Source organism: Babylonia areolata, chromosome 18 (genome assembly GCF_041734735.1).
Source record: "Babylonia areolata isolate BAREFJ2019XMU chromosome 18, ASM4173473v1, whole genome shotgun sequence".
NCBI lineage: Eukaryota > Metazoa > Mollusca > Gastropoda > Neogastropoda > Buccinidae > Babylonia > Babylonia areolata.
Genome location: NC_134893.1, coordinates 58,640,472 through 58,652,971, shown reverse-complemented (window position 1 = coordinate 58,652,971; position 12,500 = coordinate 58,640,472). Strand labels below are relative to the sequence as shown.

General features: G+C 48.1%; 1 protein-coding gene across 2 annotated transcripts in view; it reads right to left on the bottom strand.

Moving 5' to 3' along the window:
* Window positions 1-12,500, bottom strand: part of LOC143292945 (innexin unc-9-like) — a 280,472-nt gene that overhangs the window by 103,220 nt on the left and 164,752 nt on the right. The window contains exon 1 of one of the 2 annotated variants that reach the window (XM_076603662.1): window positions 1,816-2,654. The exons of the other annotated variant lie outside the window; for it this stretch is intronic. Within the exon in view, the coding sequence (XP_076459777.1) occupies window positions 1,816-1,817 (2 nt within the window). The 5' untranslated portion in view covers window positions 1,818-2,654. Of the gene's footprint in view, window positions 1-1,815; window positions 2,655-12,500 lie in introns of those variants that run through there. 2 annotated transcript variants of the gene reach the window in all.

Here is a 12,500-nt window from a genome sequence, read left to right as displayed (position 1 = left end):
CTTCATACTTACATATCATACTGTAAATATATAATATACATCACCAGGAACTGCAGTTATTATGCGCATACATTACAAGGAGGAGAAGAGAGAGGGGTGGGGTGGCGGGGCATATGATGTATTTATTACACGTGAACATTTTCGATGAGGAACTACACTATTCTAAACTACGATTTAAAATATAACGCATGCGTATACGTATACATGACTGGGTGTGTAGCTATACTACTCTGAGATAACGATGTATACGATACAAATGCACACATGTATACTGTTCCACGACTGACACTTTGATAAACACCGCAGAGATGACTGCACAGACTACATAATACAATACAGACAGGTAGATGTCCACGGTAGGAAAGCAAACAGAGAGAATTATTTGTTATTACTCACTCTGAGAAGTGATGCATGTCAGCCCCCTGCACAGTGCGGGCCTTGACAGGGCTGAGTTTGGGCGCTATTTTCATTCAAACCCATTAACCGCTCCCGACAGCAAGAAGATTGGGGTTAGTGGCGGGCGCCTTGTCCCTTAAACTCCTCCCGGAAGTTTGTTAAAAAATAATTTTAAAAAAAAGCAGCCAACAACATCAGCAACTATGTCCCAAGCGTGATGTGCTGTTCCAAAAAGACACGCCTTCCCCTCCAACAAGCAAAGTGTGTTTGTGTCTCTGGTTTGGAGCCCAACGTCTTTATCAATAACCAAGTGTTCAAGGGCTGGTGCTGCTTCAATGGTGTAGGAGATGCTGAAGAAAAAGGTCCCTGGAATGTTTGTTTCCCTGCGTTAGCAATGACCAGCGTTGTTTTTTGGGGAATGACACCCAATTCGAGTGCAGTGTCTGTGGTGGAGGAAATATCCTTATAACAACAGCAAAGCGTTCATGAATGAAACCCCTTCCAATGTGATTTCGAAGGTGCTGTAGCAAAAGTTCCCTAAACTTTTCAGCCTCCAGGAAATATCCAGCGTTATATGGCAAGATACCCCGAGTGCAGTGTCTGTCTCTGATGGAACCAAGGTCCTGAAATAACAGAACTCTCAGGGACAGGTTAAATACGGTTCCAATGTGTTTTAGAAGACGCTGAAAAAAAGTTCCCTAAAACGCTTCACGGATTCACAATGTCCAGCATCCAGACACCCAACTGCCGTGTCCTGCAGTAGCAAAAGGTCTCTAAGGAAAATCATTCAGGAGTAAACCATGTTCTGACGTTGTAGAAGACTTAACACCAAGCTGCAGTGTACGGCACAGCTGAGAAAAGCCCTGAGCGTGTCCCAGATTTGACCATGTTCACCAAGATTGTCTGAAGACGACACACGGCCCAATGTCTAACACAACTAAATGTCCCTAAAAAGCGTTAAGGAATTAAGCACTTCCAACGTTCAGTGGATAAGTGCAGCGTCTTATCCAACTGGAGTTCCTGAAAGCGGTCAGGGGTTAACCGCATCCAGCATTTAGAAGAAAGAACTGGGTATGGTTTACCATCTATATTCATTTACACACTTTATTTTGTCTATACGATAAAGCTTTTCTGTTAAATAAAACATTCAGCATCAGCAGTTATAGAGACAGCACGTGTTGAATGAAGAGTTGAAAAATCATCCACCACGGGAAGCAGAAAGTGTTCTTAGTAGTTAATTACTCCGCCCAGTTCGAAACTACTATTTAAAAAAAAAGAAAATAATAACGAAGGAAAAAGAAGAAGAAAAAAGAACAAAGAACAGTGGCTTGTTTTGTTTTGCATACACACAAGACTGAAGCGCACAGTCACAAACGCCTGCCACAACGAAATATATCAAGAAAAAATATATACACTCACATTGACGTAGTGGGTCAGATGCGCTTAATCAATCACTGATGGGGAAGAGATGAGGTGATGGTGCTGTATCAATCACAAGTCCAGCCAGTTGATATCAATGTAACGAGCATCACGCTGACAATTACTCATTGACGTGGTGAGTCAGATACGTTTCGTTTCATTCTTCAATCAGTGGAAGAAGAGAGGAGGATGACGAATGCTGATGCTTGTTGTATACACATCAATCACAAGTCGGGCCGTCGCTCACATACAAGAAACTGGTATCGATGAAATAATAACAATCCCATTTCTCACAATGATAACAATAACAAGACTGGCTGCCTTGAAAACGAGCGTAGTCTATGTGTTTCCCCCTCCATTCAGTCAGTGACTGGGTCCAGAACCACACCGCCGCCTGTCAGGCGCCACACAACACACACATACACCACGTGCCTGACTCACTGTGGGGGTCAAGTTCAGGCTCAGTCAATGACACGAGAAAGGCGAGGACACACACACACACACACACACACACACAGGTCGGAACTGGTCGATCAATATATCACACACACACTATCCTCCCACCGCCCTATCCCTCTCTCTCTGTCCGCTTGCCTGTCTGACTGCCTGCAACCCTTCTGGCATTCGTCTACAGAACTTCAGCTGGTATCTTTTTCGTCGTCAATCAAGGCTACTCGCTTTTGCAGTTTATCACAGTCTGTGTGTTTTTCTTGTTTGCTAGAAATCAAACAAATCGGTTTTTTTAACTCTCTGCTTGCCTGCTGCGTCCGCCTCTGAACATACTCCAGCTGGTATCTTCTTTTCTTTTCTTTTTTTTTTTTTTTTTGTCAGTCAACTCAACACGCTTTTGCAGTTCTTCGAATTTGTGCGTTTCTGTTGTTGGCGAGCAATCAAATACGTAAGTTGTATCAATCAGCCTGCTCGCTGCTTCTCCTTCTATCGTTTCACAAACTTCTGTTGATACCTCTGCAGTTTGTCGAGCAGCGAAACGCTAACATGCTCATGCACTGTCTGTGCGTTTTCAGTAGACGTATCAATGCGTGTGTTTCTCTTTTACTTGTTTGCAACAACAACAAGTAAAAAGTAATCAATCTGTTATCATTCAGTTTGTGTTCTGCTTTCCTCTTAACTTCAGCTGGTAGATTTTCGACAGCCAACCAGTGAAACCACAAGCACACACTCTTACAGTTTCAGTCTCGGCATAATCTGTGTATGCGTTTTTCGTGTTTGCACCAATCAATAAATATGCTGTATCACAAAGCCAGCTCGCTGCCTCCGTCCAAACTTCACCTTCGCCAGTCAGTCTGTAACCATCACATCCACTCTGCTTCTTTGGGTCTCATCATACGTAAACTGTATGTTTCTCTTGTTCTTGCTTGCAGCGATCAATAAATAGCAGCTCCCATAACGTGTGTTGTATCATACAGCCTGCGTGCAGTTAATTCAGGTCTGGGAATTCAGCTCTCTTCGTAAATCAGTGAATAACACACACACATATACATGCAGACATACTGCTTCTGTTATCTCACGCTTGTTTACTTTTCTTCGGTTGCATTGAACTCATCGATGAATATCACCTACAACTCTGTATCCTGGTTCTGTGCAAAACTATTCTTTCCTATACATTTTTTCTGTCGTGCACATGCCAGAATCAATTTCATTTTCTGATTAAAATGTTCTTGATGTATTCAACCGTCTGGAACCATACTCCCAGAAAGGCGTCATTTAAAAAAGAAATCCCAACATCTTCATAAGAAACTCCACCACAAGCACACACACACACGGAGCCACAAACCAACCCAATCAATCCAGTGTGCAGGATTTCTTTCACCGCCCTACGAGTTCATTTTCTTCCACTATTCATGAGAGAAAAACACACGGCACACACACACTCACTCACACAGAGACGTAACGTCGCCTGCTCCCCACCGTCGATACACACACCCACACAACAACAACCAAATCGTCACATGGGACAGCAATTATTCATGGCAAAGGAGAAACACCACACATGCGCGCACACACACACACACAGAGGAAAGATCAACAAAACAGCAAAGGCAAGGTCCAGAGCACACACGCACGCTGGAAATGTTCACGCAATCGGTTTCGCACAAGCTGTTCACTTTAGGAACTCCTGGCTTACAGCCTGCTCACTCCTCCCCGCGAGTTCAACAGCGCTGGTCCGAATGGTAGTGGTGATTCAAATTTCCCGGTCTGCTATGTTGAACCTCAGTGATGGAGGGAGGGAGGGAGATAAAGGAAGGAGGGGTGGTGGGAGAGAGGAACGAGAGCTCCACAGAGAGAGAGGGAGAGAGAGAGAGGGAGAGAGAGAGCAGTGTCCTCGGTTGTGGAAGTGTGTGTCCTCGTGCTAGCCGCAGCCAGCCTCACTCAGCATCCTTCAGTCAGGTGTCAACAACAGCAGCAGCAGCAGCAGCGGCGGCGGCAGAGGCAGCAAGAGAGAGACAGAGAGAGGTCGAGCAGGCAAGGCAGAGAGAAGCGAAGGGAGGGTCCTTCTACCTTCTCCGATACCAGCAAGTCCCCCTCTTTACCTGTCGTGCGTGTCGTGTGAGAGATCTCTACTCCCTCCACCCCCACCCCCACCCCATTTCTCTATCTCCCACTCCCTTCCTCCTTAAGTCGTGGGAAACCCCAACCCCTCCCCCTTCCCCCCTCCCCCCCTACTCCTCCCTTCATCCATCCTCTGGCACTGCAGCCAGAAAATCGTTTGCGTAGACGGGGCTTGACTTCCCAGCAAGGCTAGCGGGCACACACACACACACACACACACACACACACACACACACACACACGCTCACACGCACAAATAAGACGCTAAATTAAAGAACGATACGCACGCACGTACGCACGCACACACACACACACACACACACACACGCGCGCGCGCGCGCGCGCGCACGCACACACACGCACACATATCCACACAGGCTATCTCACTCACACACACACGCGCACATACACACACATACACGCACACACACACACAGATACACGTATACGCTCACACCACACACACACACCAGTTTATCGATACTCGGGTCCGCTGCTGCCACAGGCTGCCTGATGTGTGTGTGTGTGTGTGTGTGTGTGTGTGTGTGTGTGTGTGTGTGTTTGCGCGCGCGCACTCGGCGTGTGTGTGTGTGTTGTTATGTATGCGCATTGAGAACACAAGAACACTCAGAGGGGGAAAATGAGAGGCACACAGAGAGAGAGGGCAGAGAGAGAGAGAGAGAGAGAGAGACAAACAGAGACAGCGACAGAGACAGAGAGACAAACAGAGAGATAGTGACAGACAGAGACATAGACCATTACTGCTCACAAGGGAAATATTGCGGGTCACCATCTCACCTAACCTTCAGATGCACACGCACGAACTCACAAATACACAAACAGAGGCACAAACAGTGACACACACACACACACACACACACACACACAGATCACACAGATCACACACACTGTCACGCAGGCACACAAATGCACACACGCGCGCTCGTGTGAAACCTCCCTCTCCATTTCCGCTGCCCCACACATCTTACAAATCATCCCCCCCCCCTCAACCGCCTTCCCCACTCACTCCAAACACATCCTACACATAATCCACCCCCCCCCCTCAACCGCCTTCCCCACTCACTCCAAACACATCCTACACATAATCCACCCCCCAACCCACCCCCAACCTCAACCGCCTTCCCCACTCACTCCAAACACATCCTACACATAATCCACCCCCCCCCCCCACCTCAACCGCCTTCCCCACTCACTCCAAACACATCCTACACATAATCCACCCCCCCCCCCTCAACCGCCTTCCCCACTCACTCCAAACACATCCTACACATAATCCACCCCCCACCCCACCCCCAACCTCAACCGCCTTCCCCACTCACTCCAAACACATCCTACACAAAATCCCCCCCCCCTCAACCGCCTTCCCCACTCACTCCAAACACATCCTACACATCATCCACCCCCCCCCCCTCAACCGCCTTCCCCACTCACTCCAAACACATCCTACACATCATCCACCCCCCACCTCAACCGCCTTCCCCACTCACTCCAAACACATCCTACACATAATCCACCCCCCCCCCCACCTCAACCGCCTTCCCCACTCACTCCAAACACATCCTACACATCATCCACCCCCCTCAACCGCCTTCCCCACTCACCCCAAATACATCCTACACATAATCCACCCCCCCCCCCCCACCTCAACCGCCTTCCCCACTCACTCCAAACACATCCTACACATAATCCACCCCACCCCCCACACCTCAACCGCCTTCCCCACTCACTCCAAACACATCCTACACATAATCCATCCCCACCCCCTCAACCGCCTTCCCCACTCACTCCAAACACATCCTACACATAATCCAACCCCCCACCCCCGCCCCCCTCAACCGCCTTCCCCACTCACTCCAAACACATCCTACACATAATCCCCCCCCCCTCAACCGCCTTCCCCACTCACTCCAAACACATCCTACACATAATCCACCCCCCCCCCCCTCAACCGCCTTCCCCACTCACTCCAAACACATCCTACACATAATCCACCCCCCCCCCCTCGACCGCCTTCCCCACTCACTCCAAACACATCCTACACATAATCCAACCCCCCCCCCCCCTCAACCGCCTTCCCCACTCACTCCAAACACAACATAATCCCCCCCCCCCACCTCAACCGCCTTCCCCACTCACTCCAAACACATCCTACACATAATCCACCCCCCGCCCCCCTCAACCGCCTTCCCCACTCACCCCAAACACATCCTACACATAATCCACCCCACCCCTCAACCGCCTTCCCCACTCACTCCAAACACATCCTACACATAATCCACTCCCCCCCCCCCCACCTCAACCGCCTTCCCCACTCACTCCAAACACATCCTACACATAATCCCCCCCCCCCCTCAACCGCCTTCCCCACTCACTCCAAACACATCCTACACATAATCCCCCCCCCCCACCTCAACCGCCTTCCCCACTCACTCCAAACACATCCTACACATAATCCACCCCCCTCACCCGCCTTCCCCACTCACTCCAAACACATCCTACACATAATCCACCCCCCTCAACCGCCTTCCCCACTCACTCCAAACACATCCTACACATCATCCACCCCCCTCAACCGCCTTCCCCACTCACTCCAAACACATCTTACACATCATCCACGCTCACTGACCCCCCTCCCTCACACACACAACAGGTTCCCTGTATCCCCCCCTCCACCACCCCCCCCCACCACCACCACGTCCTCCTCCGACTTCTCCTCCCTCTTGTATGTATCTGGTGCATGCTGGACTGCTGGCTTTTGGACAATAAACATTTCGCTTTCTTAATATCGTTCATTTAAAACTTTGAAGTCGAAGGACTGTAAGAAAGACTCCATAATCCACCCCCACATGGGCTTTTTGGCTCATGATAGTGAAGTTTCCAAGAGTCAGTCTCTCCCTACCTCTCTCTCTCTCTCTCTCTCTCTCTCTCTCTCTCTCTCTCCTCTGTTGCGGCATCGCATACAAGTTTCCGCAATGGCTACAGGAAAACGTGATTGTTGCCATCGGGCCCCCGCCACCATCGTAGATAGATAGATAGAGAGAGAGAGAGAGAGAGAGAGAGAGAGAGAGAGAAAGGGGAGGAAGAGACTATGTTATTTATTCACTGAAGGGGGGCAGAATTCTGGTGGGGTTATGTGGAGAGGGGTTTGAGGGACCAATACCACAATTTATGTCAATGTAATTGCAAGCAAAGACCAAAGACCTTCTTTCCTAACATAACCAACTAGCACCAAAACTACAATACAAAAGAAAGAACCACAAATCCTTGTCCTGTATTTTTCATGAGCAGTGAACATCGATACAGAGATCATCAACAAAACTGCAAAAGCCATTGTCTTCTTCTTCTTCTGCGTACGTGGGCTTCAACTCCCACGTTCACTCGTATATACGCGAGTGGGCTTTTTACGTGTATGACCGTTTTTACCCCGCCATGTATGCAGCCATACTCCGCTTTCGGGGGTGTGAATGCTGGGTATGTTCTTGTTTCCATAACCCACCGAACGCTGACATGGATTACAGGATCTTTAACGTGCGTATTTGATCTTATGCTTGCGTATACACACGAAGGGGGTTCAGGCACTAGCATGTCTGCACATATGCTGACCTGGGAGATCGTAAAAATCTCCACCCATTACCCACCAGGCGCCGTCACCGTGATTCGAACCCGGGACCCTCAGATCGAAAGTCCAACGCTTTAACCATTCGGCTAGGGTGCCCGTCCAAAAGCCATTGTCGATTTTGGGAGACTGTGTAAGAATGTAAGTGGAGCGAAGAGGACATTAGCTTTCGAACCAAACTGAAAGTCTGCCGAGCAGTGTTACTCACCACCTCTTCTCTTTGTCAGCGAGGCATGGACTGTCTACAACAGCAGACACGCTAAGCAGCTCATCCACTTCCACTTGAACTGCCTCAGCAGACTTCTCCACTTACGATGGCAGGACAAAGTCCCAGACATGGAGGTCCTGAAGCGGGCTAGCACCCACAGTGTCTGCACCCTCCTACACAAGGCCGAAGCCAGATGGGTTGGCCATGTCGTCACGATGTCTGACAGTCGACTGCCCAAATCAGTGGACATATGGAGAGCTGAGCCAGGGCATGCGCTCAATTGAGAGGGTTGGGGGTGACACTTTTGTGACTTGCTGCTGCTGCTGTTACTGACCACTGGCTACTCCCATGCCACTATTCTTTTCCTCTTTCTTTTTCTTCATTCTTCAGGTCCAGCCCTGTCCATCCGAAGCCAGCACAACAGTTCTCATTTCTTATCATTTTTTTTATTTATTTTTTCTCAAGGCCTGACTAAGCGCCTTGGGTTACGCTGCTGGGCTTTTTACGTGTATGATGCGGTGTAGCGTATATGGATTTGTCCGAACGCAGTGACGCCTCCTTGAGCTACTGATACTGATATTGATACTATTCTGGTCAGCAAGCCGCTTGCTTGGTCTCTGTCTCCCTCCCCTATCCAACGTCGAATTCTAGTTTTCTATTTTTACTCTTATTTGCATTTAAAAAAAAAAAAATCTTTTTCGTGGGTGAAACAAGCGAATAACGGTGGGGAAAAAGGGGTGGGAGGGGAGATGCAGGGTGAGGAGTGGAATGGACTGGTCCCCCATTGTCCCCACCCCCACCCCTCACCCCCACCCCCACACCCCCAAAAAAAATCGAAAAGAAAAGGAATCGATGATCTTCTTAATCCATCAGGGGCACCACTCAATATCCGCTGTGGCTCCAGCCTCGCAAACACTTCAGAGCGAGGGGGCAGGGTGTGGTTGATGGGGTGTGTGGGGTGTTGAAGATGGGGGGGGAGAGGGGGAATTAAGTGAAAAGAGGGGGTGGAGGAGGGGTAAGGGTACATGGATTGGTTTTCTTACAGAGGTAAAATGTTTCAGAGGTAAAATGTTTATGTACAAATGTAAATATGTATATACAAGAGAGAGGGTAATATGTATAGATAGATCAATAGACAAACAAACAGATATGTAGACAGACAGATAGATAGATATGTAGACAGACAGACAGAAGGAAGAAGAGAAATGTAACAGACGGAAATTCAACTCTTGGTTCCAGAAATAAAATTACATAAATCAACATAAAAAAGAACAGAAAAGAAACAGCATTCCCTCAACACACACACACACACACACACACACACACACACACACACACACACACACAAGCGAGCGCGCGCGCTGAATAAAAAAACGCACAACAATGGACAATATTTTGCACGTGCAGTACACACACACACACACACACACACACACACACACACACACACACACACACACTGAAACACTAACAATTCATATTCACACACAAGGAAACGCACAAACACAGGCACGCACTCCCGCTCTCTCTCTTTCTCCCCCCTCCCTCTATTACTCTCTTTCTTCTCTCCCTCTCTCTGTCTCCCCCTCTCTCTCTCTCTCTCTCTCTTGCTCCTACCCTCTTTCTCTATCTCCCCCTCATCTCTCTTTCTCTCCCCCACTCTGGTGTCATGTACGTGAAAAACATGACAACGCCAAGTCTGATTGGAGGAGATTTGCCCTCAGACATGAGTTGAATGGAAAGGAAGCAGGAGAGAGAGGGAGAGAGAGAGACAGAAAGACACACACACACACGCACACACACACACACACACACACACACACACAGACGAGCAGAGGGTGAAGGGGTGGGTGAATGGACGGGGTGGGGGGGGGGGGAGAGACGAGGTAGATGTTTTTGGGAGAGTAAACTTTACTGCTGGATCCGGGAACAAGCACAGGATGGGGTGTGGGTGTGGGTGTGGGTGGGTTTCTATGGGTGGGAAAGGTCCGGGGTAGTGGGGGGGGGGGGGGAGAGTGAGAGGTGGGTTAGGATGATGGGGTGGTTCCTCTTTTTTTTTTTTTTCTTTTTTGGCCATCAATGTCATCAAGTTGTCCTCTTGGTGTGAATCGATTCCGTCTGAAAGTGCTGGAAGAAACGACCAGCCCACCCCCCACCCCCACCCCCCCCGTCCCCCCCACCCACCCACCCCCTCATCTCATCACCACCACACCCCTCTTCCACGGATCCCCTATTCCCCTGTCCCCTCTCTTCCGCTTCTCATTTCGCTGTGCCAGCTCCCTCTCCTTATCTTGCTGCTACCTGTTATCTATGCATCTCTTTCTGTCTGTCTGTCTGTCTGTCTCTCAGTTTGTTCTGTCTGTCTTTCTTCCCCCCCCCCCTTCCTCTCCCTCAACTCCCTCTCTTTGTCTGTCTGTCTCTCCTTCTATCTCTGTCTCTCTCTCTGTCTATGTTGTCTCTTTACCCCCGTCCCTCTCTCTCTCTCTCTCCCGTGTGCGTGTGTGTGTGTGTACGTTTGAGTGTGCGCATGTCTGTCTGTTTGTCTGTCTGTCTGTCCTAACACAAAAACTATTGATTGTATTTTGTTTGGTTGGTTTTGTTTGGTTTGCTTGCTCGTTTATTTTTTTGCTTTTTTGTTGTTGTTTTTTTGTTTTTTTTTTTTTTTTTTAGGGCGGTGGGGTGTGTGTGTAGTTTTCGTTTATCGCTCTTTTCTTCACCACGGTAGTTGTATATAAGAGAACTGCTCAACTGGTGGTTGGACAAGCGTCATGAACAGTGACAACAACAAGAATTGTAATAAATAATCAAATTGTTTTGAAGCATACGTCTGCATGTCTTTTTTGTTGTTGTTGTTGTTGTTTTCCTTTCTTTCTTTTCTTTTCTTCTTTTCTTTATCTCTCCCCCCTCCTCCCCCCCCCCCATGCCCCCTCCCCACTGATTTTGAAACGATCATCCTTCCCACAGGTAAACACAAGGGAGAGAGTAACGTGTTGAAACTTTAACTCACTCAGTACGGCCAGTCCTCTCTTCTCCTCTACACAGACCCCTCGGATGTCCAGTGGGTGTCTGAATGACCCAACCTTTAGCTTCCGTCGTCAGAATTGTGGTATTCTTTGTTAACATTCACCTCCTCAGTATAAGAGCCTTCCGCTTGTAATATTTTGATGATGGTAATTTGGGTGAAACGCTGTTAACGTCGTCTCTTTCGCCGTTCGTATGGAGAGAGTTAAAAGACATGCCGATAGGTTTTCCATGGGTGTTAAAACCCAGAAATACCCCCCTACCACCACCACCCAACCCCCCACCCCCACCCCCCCCAAAAAAGACAGGAATGAAACAAAGAAAAGGAATTTGACAAAAAAACAGATAGATAAACGAAAATCTGGAATCCGGCTTCTATCAGAAACAACAACAACTACAGAAAAAGTCATGGCTTTGCGTGTGAATGTCGTCTGGTCTTCCAACATTGTTCGCAAAGTTCTAATCTTTAGGCTAGTATTTGCTTCATTGTCTCTCTTGCTTTTGGAGTTGTTGTTGTTTTGTTTTTAAATCATGTTGTTTCTTTTTCTTCATCACTATGGTTTCTTGCTGTAATCATCAAGATTCATTTCAACGGTAAGTTTCAAAAGTGCAAGCACTTTTTTTTGGTCGTCGCTGTTGTTTTTGGAACGTATTCCACACATCCGCGATCGAAACACACACACACACACACACACACACACACACACACACACACACACACACACACAGAGAGAGAGAGGGGGGGGAGAGAGTGAGACGTTGTAATAAAAAAAAGGCAACAAAAAAAATTCTGCGTCATTAATTCTGCAGAGATGACTGTTGACAAGTCAAAATCTGAGAGAAAAATGAATCTGTTTTTGTCGATATTTCGATTCACGTAGCTGAACAAAATAATATACTAGCAGATTCTAGTTGGTTGACTTATCTTTAAACTCAGACAAACGTGTGCGTACGTGCGTGTGTGTGTGTGTGTGTGTGTGTGTGTGTGTGTGTGTGTTCGTTTGTTTAACGTCTATACACAATTGTGATTTTAGACACCCCCCCACCCCCGCAAAAAAAAGCCTTCAACTTCCCCAACCCCATCCATATCACATGTCATCACCGCTTTCCCTGTTCCTCTCTCCTCAATTTGCATCCAAATGTGTAGTTGCTGGTGCGTTCGTGTGTACCTTCGTACGCGCGTATGCATTTGCGGGCAAGTGCATGCACGTGCACATTGAGAGCAACTCTTTTTTTTTCTTATCCTAC